We start from the raw sequence: 13,242 nt of genomic DNA on the forward strand, positions 1-13,242 counted from the left end.
GTATATGTAAGTATTGACTTCATAGTTGGTAAAATACATAACACATTGATGAACCCAAGCAGAAGCTCATACAGAAAGTTTTATTACCAATAGGTGTTAAATTTACAGATATTGTGGAATCAAATTGTCCATACACAGTGAGGCACTCATGGTGAATTCTGACTGGGGTTAAAATGAGAGAGACACACTAGACAAGTGAGTAGTAAATATAAAATTGTCTAATCCTCTTTGTCCCCTGAATCCTCCTCTTTGGGTTTGGAGAGGAGTTTCATTACTCGGTGTATAGGAGTCTTCACAGACTCATAGTTCCATCTCTTCCTCATAAACATCTTCTCAATCACACCTGGCATCCTGTAGCCTTTGCTTACAATGAAATCTTTGAAAGCAATTGGTCCATAAAGTTCATCAATAATGTCTGGTTCAAGATGCCTTCCATCGGTCAAATGTTCCTTGTCAGGGATGGCTTTAGGGTCGGGAAAGGGCTGGTCATTGACCAGCTTTTTCCAGGATTTGGGGTCCAGGTACCATGCTCCATACCTTATCTTCTCCCGTTTGGGTTTATAAGGGTCTTGTTGTTTGCGGAGTTTCCTTTCACAGTTACCTTCCTGCAGGGAGAATTTTCTCTGCTGTATGTCATCTAGCTGTTTGCAGGGCCTTATATTCAAAGGAAGCTGGCTTATTTTCTTTATTTTGACTGCATTATGGGTGAGTGGGACCTCTAACTCAACTTGAAACTGTTTCATGAGGTCCTCTTCGTCAATGCCTATGTCTCCAAAATTATCATCGATCCATCTGCAGAATTCACGAATTCTTCTTCTTGATTTTTGGAGCCCAGGATCTTTGGGGATATCCGTTGTGCATGCTGCATTTGTCTCTTCCTCAGGAAACAAACTGAATAAATATGACTGGAGACTCTCCTTGGCCGTTTCCACGTAGGCTTGGTCTTCAGGTTCCAGGTTGTCCTCCTCCGGAAGTCCCAGGTTGAGCTTCCTGAAAGATTGCAGGTGGACTTCCTCGGGAGGTTCAAGGTACACTGCCTGGGGAGGCTCCAGGTTCAGTGGCTGGGGAGGCACCAGGTTCAATGCCTCGGGAGGTTCTAAGTTCACTGCCTGAGGAGGCTCCAGGTTCACTGCCTGGGGAGGCTCCAGGTTGACCTCCTCAGGATGTTCTTCACACAGGTGTGTGGGGGTCTTCTTTCTTTCCTTGGTGCCCTCACAATACGCCCACGTGTCCTCCATCTTCCTGTCAGGATCTAGCACTTCCAGGACCTTGAGCAGGAGGTCTGGAGGGAGAGCTTCCTCCAGATTCGGGCAGTTAACCAAGGAATGCTGGGTCAGGCTGGCTTCAATGTTCTCTACAAAGGCCTTCCGTGCTCGCTGGGCTGGCGAGAGCTTGGAACACAGGTCCGCTCCCGTGGGCGGCTGCCTGTGAATCTTTTTGGGCGGAGGGCGGGGAATTCTATGAGCAATCATGGGGAGAAAGCCTTCCCGAGGGCCACGAGTGATCACATCTTCAGCAGATGGACAGCCCGTTCTGAAGTCGTCCAGTCCCTCCTTCACAAATACCCACCGCCGGCTGTCCATGGAGGTGGGGCACTTCCCAAGCTTGTTGTTCTGCCTGGAGAGATAGCGGGAAGGCAACCTGTCCCTGTCCTTGAACCAGGGCTTACATTTCATGCCCAGGGGCACGGGCTCCAGCGGTCCTGGCCCTAGCAGCCACTTCTTGCTGGGCTCCGGCTTCTTGTCCAGCTTCGGCCCTGACTGCCACGGCTTGATCAGCCCTGACTCTATGAGCGCCTTCTTCCTCAGGTCCGACTTTAACAGCCACCCCTTGTGGGGCTCAGGTAAGGGCCACTTCTGGCACGCCATGGCGCCCTTGGCCCAGGGCGCCCAGTGGCTTCAGGGGTTTGTTGTCCCAGCGGCCCCGTTGCTAGGAGACCATTGCCTGGTGCTGACTCATGCTTATTCTTTCCCGAGGTGGGTCAGCACGTGCCCCTGCACAGCCTGCATTGTCCGGGGATGGCCGGCAAGGTTGCATTCTTGCTTGTGGTACAGAACTGTTCCCGTGTATGGGCACTCCTCCACAGGTCAGCTCCCCATTCATCTTTTGATGGACTTTTGGACTGATTCCAGTTTGAAGCTGTTTGGAAATCAAGGGGTCACGAATATTTCACGTGTTCACATCTTCATACAAGTACTTTCATTTCTCCTGGATAAATTATAGGTAACAATTGAAAGGCGGGAGCTTCTGAGAACCATGTTTTTTCTATGTACTCACAGCCGTCAGGTTTTGATATCTGCCCAAATATGGGTGAAGTGAGTGAGGCATTGGGTATACAACTTAAGATGGCACCCCAAATCCCCCTCAGAAATCAAGATCAATTATCTTTTAAGGCAACATTTCAACATAATCAGGAAAACAGTGCCATAGTAAAGCCTGAGGACAAAGGATAGGTCAGTGCCCTACTACGGATCCTGTCTTTACTTAAAACCCATGTGTTGTTCACCATCCATTTTCTTTTTACAAATAATATTTGCCCTTTTTAGATACTGTTGTGTTTCTTGGAAAGAGCTTGATTCTTTGGGATCCTTTTTAAGATTTGATTTAAATAACCAGAGCAGTTCCCTGTGATAGTACATGGCTAAATACTGTTAGACCATGTGGTATGGTTAATTAACTGTTCCTCACTACTGAAGCAAGACCCTTCCATGTAAATTATTCAATGCCTGTGCATCTAGAGATCTTCTAGTCTGGCTGACAGTAAAGGTCACTATTGCAGGCCCTGTGTGAGTATCAGTTATCAAGAATCCTTTCCAGTGGTTTCTTTCCTGGCTTCTAATATTCACACACGAGCTGATCAGTAATCCCCTGAATCATTCTTGTGGGGTGCAAGATTCTAGAGTTCCGTCTCTTTCTCTCATTTTGCTCTCTGGTTGTCTGCCTTGAGATCTCTACCCACCTTGTTCTCTGTGGTGTCTTAGCTCCATCTCCTTTACATAGCGTGACCTCTCTGAGCTGTGGCCTAGAAACAGAAGGAATGTGGAGCCATCATAGGAGTCACCTCATTTATTTCCTATCTGTGAGGCATCTGTCCCTGCTTCCTGATGTCCAGTGTCTTTCATAATTTTATCTTATTTTCTTTCATTATTTTTTCACGTGCTCCAGGGCATAAATCTGATACCTGTTACTCTACTTTGGCCAGAAGAGAAAATATGATCAACTTTTTTTGTTTCGTCTCCATCAATTTGTGAGTCTGCCTTTGCAAAGGTCTACCACGGCTTCCGAACTATCATGGGGAGAAAGCCCGCCCGAGGGCCATGAGTGTTCACATCTTCAGGAGATGGACAGCCCTTTGTGAAGTCGGGCTGTCCATCTCCTGGTACCGTCAATTCTTTCTGTTCTCCATGATTAGAAATGGTAGATCACACCCGCATTATTGAAACAAATGCCTCTTTTAAAATCCATACCAATCTATTTTTCTTTTTTCCCCTAATACTCAGGATAATCATCTACTTCAAATTCCAAAAAATAAATAGTAAAGTCCTTAGCATGTAGCATTAGGTGTTTTACAATTTCAATGCGGCATGGCTTTTTCTTGGTCATAGCCAATAATACACTAATACACAAATTATAGATTAGATGGAATTCGTCAACCATGGCAGCAACATGCATCTGGTTTCTATTCTAGAAATTATTGCTTGTAAATTAGTATTATTATTAATATCATTATTAATATTAATATTATTGTCTCCTGCAGTATGAAGCACAGGGAGAATTCCTCCATTTAAGGATAAGAACGAAGTGACATTTTCATAGGAAAAATGACAACTAGCCAAAAGGTAATTCCCAGTATATTCAAACGCATTTAAAAGTTCACTATTTTCCCCATTTGTCATATGAGATATTCTTTTTCCAGAGGAAAGATAGATGTGCAACAGAAATTACATGTACCCGTTATTGAAATTATCAAGTGAATCCTGGCTGTTTTGGATCATTTGATAGCAGTGATGGAGACCCTATGACAAGCATGTCAGAAGTGACACACGAACTCATTTCTTTGGCTGATTTTTCTTTGTTAAATGGCATTTAAATACATAAAATAAATACCAAAATATAAATCTTTTTTTTACTGTGGTTGCAACTGTCAAAAAATTTCTATATGTGACATGTCACCAGAGTTAAGTTAGGTTTTTTCAAAATGCTGACACGCAGAGCTCAAATGTTTTGCCAAGAGCCTCAGCCTGGGGACTGAAGTGTCCCAGGTAACATTTTGGAGAAGGTCACATTCCCAGGTGGTGCGGGCAAGAAGGCTCAATCCCCAGTAGGGGCCTACAAGAGGCAGCTGATCCATGATTCTCTCTCATCACTGATGTTTCTATCCCTCTTTCCCTCTCCCTATCTCTCTAAAATGAATATATATATATATATATATATATATATATATATATATATATATGATTAGCCCATGAAATATAATGAATGAGCATCAGGAGTTCCAAATAATATTTCTAGAGCTCCCTTCACTCTTAAATACAAGAGGTTACATTACTGTATGAACGTCAGCATCTTCCAAGTATTCATCCGACTCTGGCTATGGCAGTTAACATTAGGAAATATGGCTATTGAAAATGAGCCTGCTGTAGTTGTTTACCATCTCCCAAAGCAAATATTTCAGAAGAATGATTACTGATGTAGAGTACTTACCTTTCTAAATTGTCCCATTTTTTGCTTCTTAAATAGACAGCATGTGAAGATTGAGTCTCACAGGTAGTTGTTACCATAACTTTGATCACTTATAATAAGCACATTTAAGATAATTCTGATACCTTGTAATGTAGCAATATTTTTCAACATCAGATTATTTCACTAACTTCCCCTTTCAGTTTTCATTTATTAAAAAAAAATCAAAATGACATTGTTTCTGGACCTATTTTGTTCATGGATTCATTTTGTTCATTAGATTCCACATATGAGTGAGATCATGTGATATTTGACCTTTCTCTGACTGGCTTATTTCATTTAACATAATATTCTCCAGGTCAATCCATGCTGTTGCAAATATTACTATCTTGCAAGTACTTCATCTGTCCTCTAATTGTTTCCTTCTATAATAGACTTTTTATTTTAATTTTGTAAATCTATTTTCTTCCCTTAAAATTCTGAGAATAGGAATTTTTGGTAAAATTATCTTTTATTTCAATATTTTATCTGAGTTTCCCCCCAAAATGACATAGTTTTGTGTTTTTATTTTGATCTTCTATTTTACCCTCCTCATACATCTGGAAAACCGTTTTCATTTATATGTATGAATAAAGGACTTACTTGATTCACCTCGGTAAGTAGCATGGATCAGATCTAGAATTGTGATGTCCATTTCACTACTAGGGTTTTGCTCAAAATGGGAGAGTGGAGTGTGTCAGTTATTCAGTTTCTTTCTCCTTTGGGGATACATGGCATGGAGCTTACTGGTAGGATAGAAACACTTTCTGATGCCAAAGCAAGCACAATATTTCTCACATTGGAACACTAGTGTTTTTTCCTTCTAGGAAAATGTGTCCTATTGTTTCCCTTCTCTGCAGGTCTGTAATTGTCTTACATACATTCACTGTCTTGGAGTGTAGTTTGGGGAGATTAAAAGGCTCAGATGCCAAAGACCTTTACTGTTCTGTGTAAGTAAGGGTGGGGGAGGGTTTGAGCTGAGCAAGTTAAAACAGATCTGCTATTCACACAGCAGCTATTTGCTCTCACAATTGACCAAGTACCATCCACAGTGTTGCAATTTCATTTACTCTGACCTTAGAGTAAAGGGTCGCCATCTTGCTATCCAGATGTTAAAAAATGTTAATATTTGCATATTTTAGTAAACCAAAACTGTAGGTTAAATACAAGAATCCTTTCTTTTAATCCCTGCCCAATTCTATTCTATTCACCCTTTTTTCCAGAGTCAAGCACACCTGTGATTTTAAGGATATGTTTTATACATTTAGCATGAACATTCATCCACATTCAAAGGGCCGAAGACCATCCACCTGACTACACCCACATATACATTGTTTATAAGGAGTAGGTTAATTTTGTTTTCCCATGTGCCATGGAATACCTCCTCCTCATTCCAGTGTCTCATGGAACACCTCCTCCTCCATCAGGGTCCTATGGAATCCTTACTCAATCCATCAGGGTCCTAAGGAATCCCTCCTCACTTCATAAGGATCCAATGGAATCCCCCTCCCTCCTCCATCAAGGTACTATGGAATCTGTCTTCCATCCATCCAGGGTCCTATGGAATCCCTCCTCCCTCCATCAGGATCCTATGGAATCCCTCTTCCCTTCATCAGGGTCCTATAGAATACCTCCTCTTCCCTCCATCAGGATCCAATGGGATCCCTCCTCCCTCCATCAGGGTCCTATGGAATCCCACTTCTAACTGCCATCAGGGTCCTATGGAATCCCTCTTCCCTCCATCAGGGTCCTATGGAATCCCTCTTCCTCCTTCCGTCAGGGTCCTATGGAATCTGTCTTCCCTCCTTCCAGCGTCCTATGGAATCCCTTCTCCCTCCATCAGGATCCTATGGAATCCCTCCTCCCTCTATCAGGATCCTATGGATTCCCTCACCCCTCCTCCATCAGGGTCCCATGGAATCCCTCCTCCCTCCATCAGGATCCTATAGAATAACTCCTCTTCCCTCAATCAGGATCCTATGTGATCCCTCCTCCCTCCATCGGGGTCCTATGGAATCCCCCCTCTCTCCATCAGTATCCCAAGGAGTCCCTCCTACCTCTATCCAGGGTCCTATGGAATCCCTCCTTTCTCCTCCCTCCTTCAGGGTCCTATGGAATCCCTCCTCTCTTCTTCCATCCAGGGTCCTATGGAATCCCACCTCTCTCCCCGCTCCATCAGGGTCCTATGGAATCGCTCCTCTCTCCTCCATCAGGGTCCTATGGAATCCCTCTTCCCTCCATCAGGGTCCTATGGAATCCCTCCTCCCTCCATCCAGGGTCCTATGGAATCCCTCCTCCCTCCATCCAGAATCCTATGGAATCCCTTCTCCCTCCTCCATCAGGATCCTATGGAATCCCTTCTCCCTCCCTCCATCAGGATCCTATGGAATCCCTCTTCCCTCCATCAGGGTCCTATGGAATCCCTCCTCCCTCCCTAAGGGTCCTATGGAATCCCTCCTCTCTCCATCTAGGGTCCCGAGCTGCACCTAATTGAGGCCTGGGTGGAGACTCCTGGATACCGGTTTTAAAAGTAAACGTATTTGCTCAGAGGAATCAGAGAAAGACCTTTATTTATTTAAGAACCAATGACTTTATTTGAAGAGACAGCGGACCTTGAACATGGAACTGAGGTGCCCGTTTGGCACGGGCAATGTGGCCATGGGCATCCGGGCACGGGGCAGGGAGGCCCCCTCGGCTCTCGGGAAGACAGTCCCGGTCAGTGCTCCTCTCCGTCGCCCAGGGTGAGCTTGTGGAGCAGGTCCTCCTCCAGGCCGGACTCGGGGGCCTGCATCTGGCGCAGCTGGCTGATGTGGCCGCCCCGCTCCTGGAGGAAGGCCGCCTGTGGGTGCAGGCAGTGGCTCTCCAGGAACTCGCACAGGTGGGCGTCCTCCCGGTGGGTGGCCCGGCGGTGCAGGTGCCGCAGGCCCTGGTCCACTCTTCGCCAGGAGCAGGGCCTGCTCCAGGGCCATCAGGCTGCTGTCCCACTGGTGCTGCTGCGGCCGGGGGACGTCCTCCAGCAGGACCCGGCCCCCGCGCTGGCTCTGCAGCCACACCAGCCGCTCCGCCTGCTCCCTCTTCTTGAGGGCCCGCTTCCGGAAGTACTGGGAGCCCTGCTGCCAGGCCCGGTCGGGCCTCTGGAAGTAGCCGGCGATGGAGGTGTACACGGAGGCCGCGTAGAGCTCCAGGCCGATCTGCTGGTTGATGGCGGCCTCGCAGTCTGGATGGTAGCGCTGGCGCTCAGAGGAGGGCGGAGGAGTGGCCATGTCTGCAGGCGCAGGAGCGGTCAGAGGCCCAGGCGGAGTGGAGGAGGCCGGCCGGTCACAGGTGCAGGCGGCTGGGGTCTCAGAAGGTCCCGGGTGCGGGCAGGGCACCGGAGACAGGCGGCTGGGGTCTCGGAGGGTCCCGGGTGAGGGCAGGGCACCGGAGACAGGCGGCTGGGGTCTCGGAGGGTGCCGGGTGAGGGCAGGGCACCGGAGACAGGCGGCGGAAAGGACAAGACACGCAGGAGGCTGCGGGCCGCTGGCGGTGGCGGTTGGCTCTGCGGGGACCGGAAGCAGTGACCGTTACTCAGGGGCCTGGGGGAGGGGCGGGGGCCTCACAGGGGGGCTGAGGGGGGCCGAGGAGGCGGGCAGCGCCGACCTTCTCCGGATTCCATGCCCGTCTCATGCTGGGCCCTGGCCTTCATGGCGTTTTAAAGTGTGACCCGTGAGGACCAGTGCGACCGCTGTCAGGACGTCAACCGCACTTGGTTTCTCGGAGCAGCTTGGGTGAATGTGGTCCCGATGTGGTTGTGTCCTTAACCGCCGCCCAGCCCTTTTGGGGAATCCTTGTTGCCTCAGCATGAATCCCAACGCTTCATCGGAATGACGTCAGCGTCCGCTCCCACAGTTCCCACAGCCTGACCCCGTCCTCGGCCTGGTGACGCCAGCGACCTCCACTTCCTCCTGTTCACCATCAAGGCCCCCCTCTCTGCGGGCAGAGCCCGGCCTCCACAGCCTCACCGACCCTCCGCCTCCCATCTTCCCGCCTGGGAACTGGCCTTCCCGCCCTTTACTCTGTCTCCTCTCCATCTCTCAGCACAGCCCAGACACCCATTCCTCCCGCCCTGTCTGCCCCCAAGGGGGACAGTTCCCATGGTCTCAACGCTGACATCCTAGAGATTCCATCAAAATGCTATTAGAACTGGTAAATGAATTTAGTAAAGTTACAGGATAAAAAATTAGTGTTCAGAAATCCATAGCATGGTTATGTACCAATAGTGAAACATCAGAAAAGAAATTAAGAAAACATCCCATTTACAATTGCATCAAAAATACCTACCAGTAAGTTTAACCAAAGAGGTAAAATGTCTGAACTCTGAAAATAATAAGACACTGAAGAATGGAATTGAAGAGGAAGCAAATAAATGAAAGCATAAACTGTATCTTATAGATAGGAACAATTAATGTAAAAAATGTCCATAGTACCAAAAAGAATATATAGATTCAACACAATCAATATCAAAATACCAATGGCATTTACCATAGAACTGGAACAAATTATCCAAAAATTTATATGGAAACATAAAGATCCCATGTAGCCACAGCAATCTTGAGAAAGGAGAACAAATTGGAGGTATCATGCTACCATGGATAAAACTATTCTACAAGCCCACAGTAATCATAACAACATGGTACTAGCATAAGATGTATAGATCGATGGAACAGAATAAACCAGAAACAAGCACACCTATACAGGCAATCTATCTATGGCAAAGGAGGGAAGAACATTCAATGGGATAAGCACAGTCTAGTCAATAAATCATGCTGGGAAAACTGGACAAATGCATGCAAAAAATGGTACTAGACCAGCCGTGGGCAAACTATGGCCCGCGGGCTGGATCCGGTCCTTTGAAATGAATGAAACTAAAAAAAAAAAGACCATACCAATTTATTTAATGATGTTTACTTTGAATTTATATTAGTTCACACAAACACTCCATCCATGCTTTTGTTCTGGCCCTCCGGTCCAGTTTAAGATCCCCATTGTGGCCCTTGAGTCAAAAAGTTTGCCTACCCCTGTACTAGACCATTTTCTTACACTATATATCAGAATAAACTCAAAACTGATTAAAGAGTTAAATATAAGATGCAAAACCATAAAACTCCTAGAAGAAAGATAGGCAGTAAGCTTTTTGTCATTGTTCTTAATGATATATATACTAGAGTCCTGGTGCATGAATTCATGCATGGGTGGGGTCCAGCCAGCCTGCCCCAATCGGCTAATTGGGGCTGGGCCAGCTCAGGGGAGGGAAGGTGAGCGGTTGACTGGTCCGCATCGCCTCTGATCAGGCCAGTTGGCCAGCCACAGTGCATGTAATAGCGACTGGTCGTTTCGGTCACTTGGTTTTTATATCTGTACTAATAAAAGTGAAACGTGCAAATTAGTGTAACTCTGCTATGCGACCAACCAATCAGGATGGGTATGCAAATTAACCCAACAAAGATGGCAGTTAATTTGCATATTCAGGCATGGAGCAACGACTGAAGATGACTGAGGACTAAAGACGACTAGAGACTTAAAGGCTTGGCTTCCCCTCAGCCTCTAGAGAAGCCAAGGTTCACTGCAGCTGGAGTGGAGAAGCCAAGCATCGCTGCTGTGGCCCGAGTGGAAAAACCAAACATTGCTGCTGCGGCCCCAGCAGAGAAGCCTAGCCTGGGTCCCGGGTGCCGGAGGAAAACCGGTGCCGGCAGCCAGGGGAAGGAAGTCCTATTGCATGAATCTTCTATTGCAATGGGCCTCTGGTATATAAATATTTGGATATGAATTCTCAGGTAAGGGGAACAAAAGAAAAAATAAACAAATGGGACTACATCCAACTAAAATCTTTTTTGCACAACAAAGAAAACCAGGAACAAAATGAAAAGACACCTTACTGAATGGAAGAAAATATTTGTCTATGATACATCCCATAATGGGTTAATATCCAAAATACATAAAGAACTCATACAACTTAGCACTAAGAAAACAAATAACCCAATGAAAAATGGGCAGAAGAGGACATGCATATGGTCAATATACATATGATAAGATGTTCAATGTCACTAATCTTCTATAGTAATAAAAGCATTATATGCTAATTAGACCAGACATCCTTCAGGACAACATTCTGGACAAAGCCAGGGCTGCGAGGGAAGCCCAGGTCCCAGGTGCCAGAGGGAAGCTGGTGCCAGAAGCTGGGGGAAGGAAGGCCTACTCTTGCATGAATTTCATGCATTGGGCCTCAAGTTGTTAGAGAAATGCAAATTAAAACCATAATGAGCTAGCACCTCACAGAATGGCTACTAATAAATCAACTAACAGCAAGTGTTGCAGAGGATATGGATAAAATGGAACTCTCATGCATTGTTGATGGGATTGCAAATTGGAGCATGCCATGGAAGACAGTATGGAGGTTTCTCAAAACATTGAAAACTAGAAATTCCATATGACACATCAACCCCACTTCTGGGTATTTATTCAAAAAAATCCAAAACATTAATTCATAAAAACATATGCACCCTTATGTTTATTGCAACATTATTTACAATAGCCAAGATATGGAAGCAACCTGAGTGTCCATCAATATGTGATTGGATGAAGAAGAAGGGGTACATACACATAGGGGAATATTACTTGGCCACAAAAAAGAATGAAATCTCATAAATTGACCAGCATGGATGGACCTAGATGATATTATACTAAGTGAAATCAGATGAAGAAAGACAAATACAAGATGATTTCACTTATATATGGGATCTAAAAAACAAAATAATCAACAACAACAACAACAAAACAAATTCATAGCCGAAACCGGTTTGGCTCAGTGGATAGAGCATCGGCCTGCAGACTGAAGGGTCCCAGGTTCTATTCCGGTCAAGGGCATGTACCTGGGTTGCGGGCACATCCCCAGTAGGAGATGTTCAGGAGGCAGCTGATCGATGTTTCTAACTCTCCATCTCTCTCCCTTTCACTGTGTAAATAATCAATGAAATATATTTTAAAAAAAAAGAAACCAAAAAAAACCAAATTCATGGATATGGAGGACAAACTAATGGTCACCAGATGTGTGGGGTTTTGGGAGGCTGAGTGAAAAAGATGAAGTGATTAAGAAGTATACAAACTGGCAGTTACAAAACAGTGATGGGGATGTAAAGTACAGCATTCAGAAGATAGTCAATGATATTGTAATAATTACATAGGTTTCAGGTGGGTACTAGATTTTGTAATCTACACTAATAAAACAGAAAAATGGTAATTGGCGTATGACGCTACCCTTTTCATTGGCTAATCAGGGCTATATGCAAATTAACTGCCAACTAAGATTGGCAGTTAACTGCCAACTAAGATTGGCAGTTAACTGCCAACAAGATGGCGGTTAATTTGCATATGTAGGCACAATGCAGGGAGGCGAAAGGGAAAGCAGGAAGAAGCCCCCTGCCACTGACAGTAATCGGAAACCCAGGGGGGAGCTAAGAGCTGGGGGGCAGAGCAAAGGCGGTCCTGGGGCTGCCTTTGCCCTGCCACCCAGCCATGATCAGAGAATCAGGCACCTTTGCCGCCCTGGCCAGTGATAACAGGAAGTAGGGGTGGAGCCAGCGATGTGAGCTGGGCATGGTCGAAACTGGCAGTCCAGGGAGCTAGGGGTCCCTTGCCTGGGTCTAAAGCGGAGCCCACGATCGCAGGGCCGCTGTAGCTGCGGGTCCCCGCTGCCCGGGCCGGAGGCCTCAGCCAGAGGCGTCCTGCAGGGGCAGGGGCAGAGCCCGCGCAATCGCGGTGCCCACCGCTGCCACTGCGGGTCCCTGCTGCCCGGGCCGGACGCCTAGGCCAGAGGCGTCAGGCCTGGGCAGGGGTGGAGCCTGCAACCGTGGGGAGCTGGGGGTCCCTTGCCCAGGCCTGACACCTCTGCCGGAGGCCTCAGGCCTGGTCAAGGGGCCGATCCGGTGATTGGTCATCAGAGGCTGATGAGGGTCAACTCCTCTGGCCGAGGCATCAGGCCTGGGTGGGGTTGGAGCCGGGGATTGGGGGGATATGATGGTCCCCTTGCCCAGGCCTGAAGCCTGGGTCAGAGGCGTCTGGCTTGGGCGGGGGGTGGAGCAAGCGATCAGAGGGAGATGGGGGTCCCCTGCCCAGGCATGATTCCTGAGCCAGAGGCCTCAGGCCTGGACGGGGGCCAGAGCCAGTGATTGGGGGGAGATGGGGGTCCCCTGTCCAAGCCTGACACCTCTGGCATAGGCCTCAGGCCTGGTCAAGGGGCCGATCAGGCGATCGGAGTGTGATGGGGGTCTACGCCCCTGGCCGAGGCATCAGGCCTGGGCAAGGGGCAGAGCCAGCAATCCGAGGGTTCTGGGGGTCCCCTGCCCAGGCCTGAAGCCTGGGCCAAAGGCATCGGGCCTTGGCTGGGGGCAGAACCAGTGATGGGGGGAAATGAGGGTCCCCTGCCCAGGCCTGACGCCTCTGTCAGAGGCGTCAGGCCTGGGCAAGGGGCCGATCCTGTGATTGGAG

General features: G+C 47.4%; 2 protein-coding genes across 2 annotated transcripts; both read right to left on the minus strand.

Moving 5' to 3' along the window:
- Window positions 1-218: 218 nt before the first annotated feature.
- On the minus strand, window positions 219-1,868 carry LOC308511602 (protein FAM47E-like; the record flags this gene model as incomplete). Its single annotated transcript, XM_081081601.1, has 2 exons — window positions 219-1,061; window positions 1,155-1,868. 2 exons carry the CDS (start codon window positions 1,866-1,868, stop codon window positions 219-221), a joined length of 1,557 nt encoding a protein of 518 aa, XP_080937727.1.
- A 5,567-nt stretch (window positions 1,869-7,435) lies between these two features.
- Window positions 7,436-8,404, minus strand: LOC308511603 (ferritin heavy chain-like; the record flags this gene model as incomplete). Its single annotated transcript, XM_081081602.1, has 3 exons — window positions 7,436-7,655; window positions 7,705-7,984; window positions 8,359-8,404. 3 exons carry the CDS (start codon window positions 8,402-8,404, stop codon window positions 7,436-7,438), a joined length of 546 nt encoding a protein of 181 aa, XP_080937728.1.
- Between the last annotated feature and the right edge of the window lie 4,838 nt (window positions 8,405-13,242).

This window comes from Myotis nattereri (genome assembly GCF_964212035.1).
Source record: "Myotis nattereri genome assembly, chromosome: X".
Lineage (NCBI taxonomy): Eukaryota > Metazoa > Chordata > Mammalia > Chiroptera > Vespertilionidae > Myotis > Myotis nattereri.